General features: G+C 35.9%; 1 protein-coding gene across 1 annotated transcript in view; it reads right to left on the bottom strand.

The window, feature by feature from the left end:
- The window catches only part of hcn4 (hyperpolarization activated cyclic nucleotide gated potassium channel 4), a 100,196-nt gene that overhangs the window by 30,241 nt on the left and 55,593 nt on the right, over window positions 1–14,362 (bottom strand). The window contains exon 4 of the mRNA XM_015391200.1: window positions 12,265–12,483. Within this exon, the coding sequence (XP_015246686.1) occupies window positions 12,265–12,483 (219 nt within the window). The remainder of the gene's footprint in view (window positions 1–12,264; window positions 12,484–14,362) is intronic.

Here is a 14,362-nt window from a genome sequence, read left to right as displayed (position 1 = left end):
TAGATGTGATTTTATGAGTCTGCATTAAACCAGAGCCTTTGAGTCCCTGGCAGACAGAGAAAACAATCTGGAGTCACTCTGTGCATACTGATGATGCAGTCCCCTAAACGTATCACTCAAATCGCAACAAGCCCCAAATGTACCGATAAGGCACGAAATACAGCAGATGAAGCACAAAGATTTCAACCTATTTTTACAAATGGTAGTTTTTTTAAAAAGCTCATTGTTTATTATTTATAATGCCTTTAGTGGCATCACAGAAAATGACACAATCTCATTTGTTTAAGGGTAGTGATTCTGTTCTGTCGTGTTGGCAGTTTAAGACTTTTCCTCACAACAAGTTATCACTAGCTTATTAAATGCTGCTTTCCCAAATAAATTACATTTTCCTCTTCTACTCCCTTATATTGCAAACTCTATATAACAAATATAGACATAAATCAATCTAGTCCCTCATTTGTTGAACGGTATGTGGAAGGGAGCTTCCAAACCTGTGATCCTATTGGTCAGATGCACTAAGTATTTATAAGCCACTGGTGTCAAACCAATTGCTGTTTTAGTTTCATGAGAGAAAGGTACTGATCCAGTGGTGTTTGTTTGGTTATTAATGAATAAGTTAATATATAATTTTATTTTAGACCATTCAATAAAATTACAAGTTGAAAACATACAAATAATATATATATATTAAATAATAGATATAATTTAGTGTTTATGTCTAAAAAGGGGTATGAAGAATTGAAACTGATTTATTCATTTCCCTTCTTTCCATCTTCCTGATTCCTAGATTACTTGAGTCAACATCGCTCACAAATTCCATTAAGTGAGCCAATAAATGTAAATATAAAATTACAAATAAACAGTCACATCCTCCTTCATACAATTATTACTCATAGGCCAAACAACCATGACCATAGCAAAAATATGCTTACACCCAGATACATTGACCAAGTGTACACATTAATATTCACTGCCCTTCTTCCACCTTATAACTTTTAAATGAAACCAGTTAGTCTTTTTTATGTTTTGTTTTTTAAAGCAGTCTTATTCTTGGATATTGCTTTATTTAAACTGTGGGCTTTTTCCCAAACTTACCACACATCTATTTCATGTTTTTTCAAGCAAATAAGATTTTAGATTGCCCTTGTAACTGTGCCCTCCCTCTCTCTCTCAACAAAAAAAAAGATGCCCTCTGGTAGTTGGTTATTTCTAGCATTATATAGTAATTGTAAGGTTTGAAATTCTACCAGATCATAGAATTTAAGTGGGCAGAAGTGAATGAGTAATTAATGAGTGTGATCAGGATAGCCGTCCTTTTGATATATCCTGATGGCTCTTTTCTGCAGTGTGCATTCTGATGCTTTCTGATAATTTGGTCTGAACATGTTTAAAGGGAGGCTTCTACCAGACCCTGTAATCCTGAGGTATCTAACCTTGGTTCTAAAGATCTACAGTGCTGCAGGTTTTAGATGCATCTCTACTCCAACACAGCAGATTCAAATTAATGGCTTATTCCTAGGCCTTTACCAGACTTGATGGCATGCTGAAGAGATAATTCAGTTATTTGAATTAGCTTTGGTGGAGCGGGGCTGCGTCTGGAATCTGCAGGACAGTAGATCTTAAGGAGCAGACTTAGAGACCCCTGTAGTACAGCAGTCCATAACCACACCAAAGAAGTTTCTTTCATCCTCTCTTTCTACCTCAAGCCAATCTAATTTGTCTTTCCCTTCAATATTTTCTTTATATCATGCAAATAAATTGAACTTTGTTTTCTCCAAAGTCAAGGGAACAGCAGCTCTTGATATCACCCAAGCTCAGCTGTATACAAAATATGTGCATGAAGATCAAACAAATCAAACTAAAATACTTTTGAAACCTTACATCTGTCATTTCTGGAAAGCAGGGGTTGCTAACATAGGGGCAGGGTTCCCCAAGGTGTTTATGAGACACCAATTTGGGGGTCGCAAGTGGTTTTCACAGTCATTGTGATGCGATCTCTGAAATATATGGAGGTCCAAACATGTTTTGAAATACAAAATGTACCATAAAATAATTAGAAGGCACACTATAATTCTATTCTATTCTATTCTATTCTATCATATTGGCCTCAATCCACTTTTTTTATATTATCCTATCTAAATTGAACTTGCATTTTTCATAGCATAATATTGGTTTTTAAAAAATTCTATTATCTTTTTCTTGATTTCTACTACGTTCTCTTTTTGTAGATTTTGGAAAACAGAAATGCATCCATTTACCCTAAGCTCTGGAGCAAAGTATAGTTTGATTCTTCTAACATAAAAGGATAATAATCAAGTGAAAAAAAAGAATGCTTTTTCACTGCTATCACCATTTATTAAAGCTGTCTGCTATATGGTTCAACTCTAAGCCTCTCCAAACCATTTTATATATACTCAGCACTGTTGAGCCACTGAGGAAATCTGACAGCGATTCAAAGAGTCTGACCAGATGGGGGTTTGTGCTGTGATGGACTGATAAAAGCCCCTTTGACAGGAAATTATCTTATTGCCATCATGCTTCTACCATGAAAATCCCTGCTCCAACATTTTACCCTTTTGAGATCCAGTTATGATAAATGTTTTTTGTGTGCACTCTGTGCAGTGGTCAGAGCTGCTGTCTTGGAGCAATTTTTTTTCCATCTTGGGCTCTCTCCGTATAGAGTTGCATTTGCTTAACATAAATGTGTGGCTTTCTCTAGATCATCTGGCTTTCTTTTTCCTTAGTCCAAAAATAATAATGTTAGGTCAATCAGTCTCTTTAAATTGCACTTTGGTTTGCATATGTACACGCATTGTTGCTTGTCCTGTATGCCCTTAGACTGGTGACCTCTCTAGGGTCCAATTTTCTTCTTCCCAAACGGCCACTGGGGGCAGGCATAATCCCCACTGCGAGCCCTCATGGTATGTTGTTGCAAATCAATCCTGAATGGAGATTATGAAGGTTGGTAAAAATGCAAAACAGCAGCTTTCATCCATCCACCTCACAAACACTGTATTTTAGTACCTTTCTCTGTAAGTATTTCCTCTAATCTCCAACCTACCTCTGAATATAAAGTAAGGAATCAGGTATTAAATGATCTCGGAAACAACAAACCACAAAACAGGCCTGTTTTAATTCTTATTTAGCCAGTTTTGTGGGTTGACAAGTCTGGCGATTTTGGACAGGAAACTTGGTGTAGTTCCCAGTACTGGATTGATTTAGGGTATTAGTTTGTCAAATGTCAATGTCAAATTTATTTATATGGCACTTTAAAAACAGGTATAAAACTGCACCAAAGTGCTTTACAGGAAAGACAACAACACCAATTAACAAAACTGAATGTGAAACACTGCTTCAATTAAAAGCCGAAGAATAAAAACAAGTTTTAAGAAGTGAAAATGATCCAAGCTGTGGGCGGATTTAATTTAAAGAGGTAAATGGTTCCACAGAATTGGAGCAACAACAGAGAAGTTGATTCTATTTTCATAACTCCTCCCAAAATTATGGCCATAAAATTCTTCCAATAGTTTTAAATATATCCGTCACGTAAAAAGTGTCAAGTCAATAATAAATCATCCAGATTTATTTAGAGATGATGAGACTGAATCAGCTTTCATTCTAACCTTAAAATAATTCCAGACAGCTTACTTTAACTACACCATTTTACAATACGTTTGTTGTAGTAAGAAAGATAGATTGTTTAGGCTGTTGACTTTTCATTATTAACAAATTCTGACAGGAGCACTGAGCTCAAGAGAACTGCTGCTCATTTTTCAACCATTTTATAAGGCCATTATTTTCTTCAGTGCAACGTTCCTCCACATGGCTGCTTTAATGTCATTCATTCATTCATTCATTCATTCATTCATTCATTCATTCATTCATTCATTCATTCATTCATTCATTCAATTCATCTCAACCCTCGAACTCTTTCATCACACATTTTATTCCCCCCACTTCTTTTCCCTCTAAAGAATATTTCCGAGCAGATGCAAATTCCAACCAAATAAAATATTAATAATTAATTTCCCCAAAGACATGTAAGCCACTTAATTAGACTTTCTAAACATGTATTTTTTTCCTATCTTTTCTCATCCACAAAAACTTTGGATCCATAGACAAAGGAACTAGATCCAACAAAACCCATCATTAAAGATGTAAGTATTATCATGACTACCACATGTTATGAAGATTATCATAAGTCCCAAGATAATTCTTTAAGGGGGAAAAATGAGTCTATTACTAACAAAAACAAGAAAAGAAAGAAAGAGCAGAATGGATTTTGTCTCTATTTTGTAATATTTAAAATAGTAATAAATAATCTACAGAATTTTCAGTGTATTTGCAGTTTTAGAAGACTGTAAATAGGATTAGAGAGATTGACTTTTCTAGTAAAACAAATCAAAATAGTGAACCTGTGATGTACAATTGTTTATACTTTGAAGTATTGCCTCTGTAATATAAAACCTTAACATTTTATGTAGTGAAGATGTCAACTTTACTATTCTGTGCAAAGTGATGGCACTAATATATTGTGTAGTCCATTGAAAAGTATTCATAGCGCTTCATCCTCTTTCATCACATTAAATCCACAATATTTGACTCTATTTGACTGGTACACAAAATCGTGCATATTTGTGACTATAAAGGAAAATCAGAAAGTTTCATTTGTTTGACAATAAAAACCAATCACTTCTCTCTACATTACAAAATCCATCACACCTAACTGCTTTCAGAGGTAAACCTGTTTGGAAACAGTCCACCTCTACCACCATTTCCATGCATAACGTCTAGCTCCAAGTGTTTTAATTATAATAGTAAATGGACTTTAGAATATTAAACTTTTGTTTTTGTGTAATGCATGAGGGGTTGGCCTTAGAGCAGAGGTCACCCGTGGGACAACAGGGTCTTCAAGGACCACATGGTGTGCCCACAGCAACTTCTAAAAAACAGAACAACTCACCATATATATATATATATATATATATATATATATTTTTTTTTTTTTTTTTTTTTTTTTCGGAGTTAAAAAAAGTTTAGTTTTTTTTTTGCGGGGGGTTTCAAAACAAAACAACAAAAATGTGGCTGTTTTGCTGTTTTTCTGTTTTTTATTGTAGTTGAAAATGAGAAAACAGTTTTTCCAAATTTTGGATTTCTCGTGTCAAAACAAATATCGAGTAGCAAGCAAGTACATTGATTTTTCCTGACAACATTACTTTACTTTCCTTTGGACCAACATCTCCAAAAAGAACTTCTACAAAATAAGGAAAAATAGTTCCACACTAACAGTCGTTTCCTGCTTTCTAAAATACCCTTCACCAGAGGGAATTAAATTTGGGGGTATGAAAGATCCCTAAAGCCTTTAAACCTCCAAATAATTAGCTTTGGGCTCCTTATTAACTTTTTCTTCTAAGATATGTTTAATTACCAAGTGTTGATTAGAGATGTAAAGGGTGGCCCAGCAGCATCCCATTGCCATTTATGGTTAAAGCCATTTGGGATTGATTTGCCACAACATGCCCTCTCCTGGGCATCCTTTATTTAATAAGTAATTGCCAACAACAAACAACATCTTTTAGTTATATGCTGAGAAATGTTATATAATGGAAGTGAGACAGCAAGAATCACAAGTCACCTGCAGCCGATTGGGATTAGCTCGTCTGTTTGGTGCCCATGGTTATCCATCTCTATGTACGGTATTTATTACCACAGTGAAGAGCCATAGAGCATAATAAGCTGTTTAGGGAGAGCTGGAGTGGCATACATGCTCTTTGTTGTATATACAGCCACATCTACAGCCATCTTAAGCTCTCAGTCCGGAAAGACTTAATTATCTTTATGTGAATATGAGTCTTAACAAGCCTGAGACAATGGGAGGGGATTCTTGGGGGAATTTACTAGATGCTCACGCAATGACAACTAACACAACTGACAACTGTTCTTACTGTGAGAACTTACAAGTGTTTAGAGACTAAAATACTTAAATGAATGCAAAGTGTTTGCCATACTTAAAGCTAGTTGCTAAGAAATTAAGGAAAGATTGAATAATTAGTGCTAAGTTACTCAAAGATTCCGAGCTATATTCTTTCTATATTCAACATAGTTTTATATTTAAAAGCACAAAATCAACCTGTTTTACCGAACAACAGTTTAGGATTACGTTATTCGCATACAGACAAGGAGAACTGGAATCAACAAGTCATCTCTAAGTAATGTATTTCATCTGCCCAGCCACTTAACCAGGGGAGTCCAGTCTAAACAAGTTAATTCACTTTGCAGATTAGACTCACCTGCTTCAGTGGCCAAGTAGAACAAATAAATGGTATAGAGATGACTTGTTGACTCCAGATCCCCCACCCCTGCTTGCTTATGCTAGGTATAGAATGTTTTAAATGCAGTTTTATTACATGTTTTATCAATATAAGCTTATGTATACTCAAAAGTATTTGCTAGAAACAGCATAACCTCAGTCATATGTTGAGTATCTTTATGCAATTTTGGTCCATTCCTTCTCCAAGAGTCAATATTTAAGTCAAATTTGAGGGTTTCCATACATGCCATTTGCTCACAGATTTGATGTGCAACTGAGATCCAGGCTTTATGATGGACACTCGAAAAAACTGAGTCTATAGTGCTTGCTTTTCTCTCAACTATCCACTCTGAAACACATTGGTGGTGTGCTGGTGACGGTTCTCACTCAACCAGGTCATAGTCATTCCAAAAAGAATTAAAAACGATCCACTGGACTTGGTTTCCAAGTTTGAAACTTCAAACTTGGAAACCAAGTTCAGTAGATTGTTTTTAATTTTGGGGGAATGACATCGGTGGTATAAATAAGATCGTTTTCCATTACGAAGACTGCAGAACATTAAAACAGGCTCCTTAACCTGATATACCTAGATCTTTGAAAAGGGCATAAAGTTTGTTGCTACATACGCTGTAAAAATCAAAAGTTATTAAGGAGGAAGAACAACAAAAAGGTTTGTTTAATTATTTTTGCTTTGTGAGAAATGTAATGAATTCATATATAGCACCATCCACTGTCATTGCATCACGCCCCCAATGGAGAACATAACAGCAACACAAAGGCAGAAGGTACATTCTTCAGCTTGATAAAGAAAATGATGAGTGTGTGACAACAGTACTGTATATCCTTTATATTACTTAGAAGATGTACCATATAAATGTTGATGATTTTTAACCGACTCTGCCAGCGATCCTCAATGGAGAATGCTTGATCTTTTTTTGTTTATGCTAAACAACGGCCATCTTGTTGGGAGTGTTGGCCTAGTGGTTAGAGAAGTGCACCTGTGGTCTGAGAAGGTTGCATGTACCCGTTTTGATCCTCACAGCCTGCACTCTGGGTCCCTGAGCAAGACCCTTAACCCCACACTGCTCCCCGGGCGCTGCATAGTGGCAGCCCACTGCTCCCCAAGGGGATGGGTTAAATGCAGAGAGTTCATTTCTCCGTTGTGAGATCAATAAAGTTACATTTCTATCCTTTTTTTCTATCCAAATCCTATATATTTCTTGCACATCTAATATCAATATATTTTGAAAAATATTTAAATTTTGTAATTTCATTTTAATTTGATTTTCTTTTATGTCTTAATGAAGGTGATTGGGTGGGTGGGGCGGCTCCCTAGCAACCTCTAATGGCCAGCCCCCACCGTTAAAGACATATCATTGATTGAGCAATGTTATTTTTGGATAGATTCCTTGCAACACTATGTTATCTTGTGTCTGGGTGGATCATTCCAGCACATTATCAAAGTTTGTGGCGCCTCCAAGGGAAATGTTTCTTGGGTGCTTACCCGGCAATGCCATATTCATTTTAAAGATAGGCAGCCATTAAGGTTGTTGAATTACCTTGTACTTTTCCTTGTGTGTTATTAATCATAATAGATAGATTATTAAGTGCTTGCAAAAAAATTACTTGAAATTTCTCCAGGTCAATGGGAACGTGCTTTATTAACATTGTATTATTGAAATAAAGCTCTGTTCATATCACTATTATATGGCCCCAGTCCATACATTGTGTTGCCTAAAAAGTTCAATATGGCTTATTTGCATTCTGTTTCTTGTTCTAGAAGCAATGCATTAAGAATTGTGATATATTGCAAAGGATAATAAATTAAATACCTTATTTATCTGTTGTCCAAATGCAGTTAATAAACCATTTTTAAAACAAAAATAATTTATTCTTCTTTTCCTATAAACCAAAAACATGATAAAAAATGGTAAAACTTTTCTATTGAGGAATTTTTTTTTAAGTAACTTTTTATCTCAATTTAGACCACATCTCATCTTCTTTAAGTTTTTTTAGTAGGGCCTTGTTACCTTATTCAAAATAGTTCATTAAACTGTACTTGTTTAATTCTGGAAGCCTGACACATCATTTTATGCAATATTTTACTACAATATCATGCACTTCTGTTTTGTGATGATAACTTTGTCTATCTTTAAGAGAGAAAATTTCCCTTTCTTTGTGCCATCTGACACTTGTGAGAAGCCTTTACAGGCTGGTTTTCCTTGTAATCATCCCTCTTAGGGGTTTTAGTAAAATCTTTCTCATTTAAATATAAAAGTAACCTGGATATCACTTCTGCATGCCAGTAGGACAGATGGTCTCTCATCTTTGCCATATAGCCGTTAGAGGCTTTTGTTCTGTTTCTTTACGCCTCATTTACAGCAGATGAACACAACCCCTGACATATCAAAACCAGCAGGAAACATTAAATTGGCAATGATTCTGCTTGGCTCATTAAGGATCCAGTATCACAAGTTTTCCAATTGTTAAATGTTGATTTGTTTCACCAAACATACCACAGTGACGGGGGGTGAAAGCAGTTAGTGCTATTTCCTGCTGTTTGTTCTCTGTTGGGTTATGCTTTACCTGTGATTTAACACACTTAGGTTATGCACCATATGTATAGTTTATTTTGCAACATACCGCCAGCTTTGCTAACCACATATGAAAAGACAGCCAGTGTATAATTGGCTTTCATGTGAAGATCAGAAGCAGAGACCCACAGTGGTTGACATATCATGACATTTAGAAATTGAAACAGTATGGTACTTAGATTAAGAAGATCACATTCTATCAAATTAGACATCTTATTTGCACAGTTTTAAATTTTTTATTTAAATGCCGTCTCAAAAGATTTTCAGAGCTTTCTTTTCATTCAGTGATTTATAACCTTCTACTGTAGCTCTGGCTATAAATATACCTTCTTTAACATGTTTGGGTGTCCATTACATGTCTTTTGGTATATACAAAGAGGTCTTTTTGGGGCTTTCTTTTAACACTGTTTTGTCAGCACTCTGACATTAAGCACCATATTTGCCAAATGTACAATTAAAGGTATTGTGGAGGGTTTTTTAAAAGACCCTCCACTTACTAAAAAATGCTTGTGCAAGAGCATGGATGAGTCCATTTCTCCTCGTGCATGCCCTGTTTTAAAATCTGCTGTCCTCATAGCTCATACAAGTTTACCCTGTCCACATACAGCAGTGACTATATAGTGGACTTTACAGCAAAGTTAGTTAACTGACAGTTCGGACGGTTGATCACTGCTTTTTGCTCTGTGGGTCACGCCATCTTTGTTATTAGTCGCCGCTGTCGCTACCAGACAGCGGGCCACTGTGACAGCAAGGTGATAGTGATCATAGTGATCTCCATGATGATGTTTCTCTACAAACCTCAGAGGCCTTCCCAGAACAGCAACATTATATTTATAAACTGTGTGAGATTACACACATTTGGACTCTATTTGTAAAGAAGGTGTCTTTTTGAAAACATAGTTTCTCAAAACATCACATTTAGGAGCTACTTTATTTCTAATCTACCCCCATAAACTGAAAGAAGACTCACTTCACAAGCAAAGTGTGTGCATGTAATGAGTATATATATTAGTTCACATGTCCTTTCTCATTATATGTGTTTCTATTCAAATAGATGAGAAAAGCATTAAAGAAAAACGGCATTAATAATGACAGATCTGTGCAAGCATAAGAACGCTGTGTGCAGTTTATAAAAGAAGACTAAGATATATTCAATGCTTTCAAAATGCTAATAAAATACCAACATTTTTTATTTATTAATAATAAATTCAAGTTAAAAATATTTGTGTTAAAATCGTGCATACTGTAAAATCGAGAAACCTGGGTTTGATTCCTCACTCAGCAGGGTCCTCTGCAGTCTGAATTGCTGCAAAAAGGAACACGTGTCCCTGACATGGCTGCACAGTGGACTTCTAAAAACTGCCACCTGTCTCCTAAGTACTCCAGGGATTGTCTACTCTTTGAGGATGTGGGTTAGTGGAATTAGTCTAAGATGGAAACATAGAGAAAACACTTCAGTAGGAAGATGATCCCACAGCTGAAAGAATATCCACTGGTGAAGTATTCTTTTTTTTCTCATTTTGAAACCAAAATGCATAAAAGTTGAGCATGGATAGCAAAAAGCAGGAAGTAGCAGAGTGTGTTTTATCGCTGGCACTTGTGAAAAGAGTCCACAATCTAAAAAATGAAATGCAGAAATCATATTTCCTTAGATGCACTGTGAAGGAGCATGGATTATGTTTTTTTACAGCCTGCTGAGGGATTTGTATGCTAGAAATGGAAGCAACTGGGTTCAGCAGCACATAGACTGGTGCTGAGACAGGCCAGCTGTTCAGTTTGCATATTAGCAAAATATCTCTAAGCCATTCAACCAGCATGAGTAGTGTATTGAGCTGGTTACTAGTTTTGCACCATTCTTATCAAATGTATAAAACCTAAGTTCAGAACCTTTGTTGTAGTTCTTAAGACTTTTTTTAACTACATATTATGTTAGAAGTATGCATTTTTGTCATCAGATCTGGTCTTCATTCAAAGACGTACCACCATCCACTTGTTACATCTGCCTGTCTGCCTTCCTGCACTCTTTCACTCCCACATTCCCCCTTTCATTTAGGTGAGATTTCTCGAGTCTCTGCCACTGTTCTCTAGAGGTCAGTCTCTCATGTCTGCACCACGCCTCAGACAGTGGACATTGAGGCAGCCTAGAGCTCAGCTCATTATCGCCCATGTTGGGCCTACAGAGGGCATGTCACAATGGGACATGTTTGAGTTTTCACAGCTGGCTAGGACCTTTTTTTTTTAGGTCTCGACAAAAAAAGCCTGGCACACTTTGGTCATAGATTTAAGCCTTGGTCCTTCATACGTGATGGAGTTTCTTCATAGAAAATAAAGCTGTTTTGAGTTACTGTCAAAAATCATAGTTAAAGAAATAAACAAACCAAAAAAAGCAACTATTAATTATGCGATTACAGTGAATATTACCCACAGTAGTGTCAATATTAAGCTGAAGGCTGTACTCCATTGCACAAGTTAACTGGCGCTTTGCAAAAATATTTATACTGCTTATCCAAATTTAGTATTTTATTTGGATTGAACTTGATAGACCAAGACAAAGAAGCACATAATGGCGTTTTTACATATTTGCAATGGATAAAAATCTGAAAACACAGCATTTGTTTTCATGGACCTGCACTTTTAAACCCCTGAAAAAATATAAATTCCAATATACCCACTTACCCTCAGAAGTAATCTAACTTGTAAACAAATACCAGCTCTGTTCAAGGAATTCATTTTAAATACAGTTGTTCCACAAGGGCTTCAGATGGACACAATCATTAAGAAAGCAAAGTTTTGATGAAGCTTAAAGAAGACATACCAGAGATCTGTTGATCCCGGTAATACCAAAAAATGGAAGCTGTACATTACAGCTGAAAGCCAAGATTTGACCTTCCAGCTAAATATGTCAGGATGGGCAATCAGAGTATTTAGAGCAACTGCAGAGATCCACTGTCAGATGGTGGAATCTGTTGATAAATCTACTAGCTGTGCAACATGGGTAAATCAATTATTTCTACTAAGTGGAAAAAATGCAGAAAACTCTAAAATCTTTCATTTAAATACTCTCATCACAAAGTACCAAGTCAGGAAACAAATTTCATTCATGAGTTGCAGAAAATGAAAACAAAAAACAATTATAATTTTTGTCTATGACAAATCAAAACAAAGAAGTTGTTGAGAATTGTGAAGAATATTTTACAATGCAAGACATGCTGCCAGGTAGCAAAAGACTTTAAGGTCAGCAAACAAAACAAAATGTTCCATTCTGGCTATAAAGTGTAAAAATATGAAATATAAATAGAAAAAGGGTGAAAGGATTCATTTTTACGAGCATAAGAAAGGAAAAGGTATCATTTGACTCACCTTCTCTTGGTACTGGCGCCGAGAAGAGTCCAGAGACTGGATGAGTGCAGTGGCGTGCCCCACAAACATGGCGTAACACGTAGCGCCCACAATCATACTCAGGATGGTCAGCCAGACGTCCGTCATCCCCACTGGGGGGTACATGCCATACCCAATGCATAGCATGTGGCTCATAGCTTTGAAAAGTGCGTAGGAGTACTGCTGTCCCCATGTGTCATTCTGGATAGAAGAGAACAGGACAGGTGACTTAGATGGAATACATTATAACACATCCTGGCTTTAGCCTGTCTCAAATGATGGCACTGATTGCACATGAAAGGTCCGTTTTACCATCACAGCTACCCTCGCTTGGGACAGAGCTACTGTGGGCTGCAACTTTCAAACATCTTAGTTCAGAGGAGGGCAGCTGGCAGAGAAACACAAACTCAAAAATATGTAAATATTTGGAGGCAGCAGACGTTTGGGTCGAAGCCTAAAAACAGAGCCCTGGAAATGGGCAGAAAGAGCGAGAGACATGGCAGGCTTGCATGAGAGAAAGTAGGTCAGCTATTTAGAAAAATGTGATTTCAGCTTGAGTTTTCTCATTTGTAGATAAATTGCCCCTTTTTCCCTTTAAATCCCAATGGTGGTTCATTGCAAATCAATAACTATCTCCTGGGGGTGACATGTCCAGATTGCTTTTAAAATCATTTGCACCATGGAAAAGCTAATACAAAGAGCAAATTTGTTACTACCTACCAAAAGAAGTAATAAACAGTTTCCATGTAAGGCAACCGTACATTTCTTTTCAGTCTTGGCGGTATCTTGAAATGACATTTTCAATATAATTCCCTAACTAAAAACTGTGACTAAGAAAAATACTTGTGCTTAAATATGGGAGGTCTATTAGCTATATAAAATGCGTTTAATGGATGAGATCTATGTAATATACTCTTATTTTAACAACATTGAAATAACCTGTCAAAAAGGGAATAGACATTTAAGGCAATTTCCCTGGGTGACCTTTATTTCCGTTTAAAAAATGCTTTCATATTTCCCAAGAAATTGCAAAGCAGGAAGATACAAATGATAAAATGCTAATTGTAGAGATGAATGCAAATATTAACAAATAATCTATGTCTGAAAAATCTTGTTGTTCTTTTTTTTTCAGACTCAGATTAAAATGTCTTTGTAGATTTTGAATGCTTTGGTGTCCAAATGTGGACTGTTAAAGGTACTTTGGAGGATGTTCTTTTTCTGGGTGGATCATCAAAATAAGTGGTCCTCCTAATTGTCAATCATTCTGATTATATGTTTACCTAAGGCCATCCTATGTGCTCATCCCTATTTCACTTACCGGTGGTGAGTCTTACATAGCGGAAAGATTCCAAATCTTCTTCTGGAAAGTAAGCTTGTATGAAAAGAGCGTGCACACGGAAAAATGGGCTTGTGCATGCTTTTGCATGCTTTTAATGGGCATTCCCTCTCAGGAGCCGTTACAGGTATGTGCAAATTCGTTTTTTTTTTTTTTTTTTTTTTAAGTGGAGTGAGTGGGTCTTTTCAAAAATTTGCAAAAATCCTCCACTATACCTTTAACTAATGGATGGTAGTTATGGAAAAAATCTTTATTTTTAGAAAGAAAGAGAGTTATAAAATTATAAATCATTAACATCACGTGTTTTTATATTGGCAATTGTGTGGTTATAGATTAAGGCTCTTGTCTTCAATATCAGTTTGGGAAATTATATTTACGGTACTCATTTCAAAATATTTTCAAATAACAAGTCAGATACACATAGGATAATCGTGTTTTGAAAGCCACAATATAAAAAAAAAAAAAAGTGAAATGTCAAGTAAATGAAAAGAATAATATATGTTTTTTTTTTAAAACAATATTACAAGACAATGAACATGCATGTCTTTCACTAACATTTTATTCTTCTGTATCAATGTTTATCAACCAATCATATAGATTTTAATACAACCTCCAGCAAGTTGACTGGGGGAAATAATCTGCATGCTGCTCAGAGACAGCTGAAAAGAAGTACTGAACTGGATGAACACAACATTTCCAATATAGTTTTACGTGATTCCAATTAAATTCAATCAAAAAGATACA

The sequence above is a fragment of the Cyprinodon variegatus genome, unplaced genomic scaffold, assembly GCF_000732505.1.
Source record: "Cyprinodon variegatus isolate N-32 unplaced genomic scaffold, C_variegatus-1.0 Scaffold22, whole genome shotgun sequence".
Lineage (NCBI taxonomy): Eukaryota > Metazoa > Chordata > Actinopteri > Cyprinodontiformes > Cyprinodontidae > Cyprinodon > Cyprinodon variegatus.
This window is presented reverse-complemented; position numbering and strand designations above follow the sequence as displayed.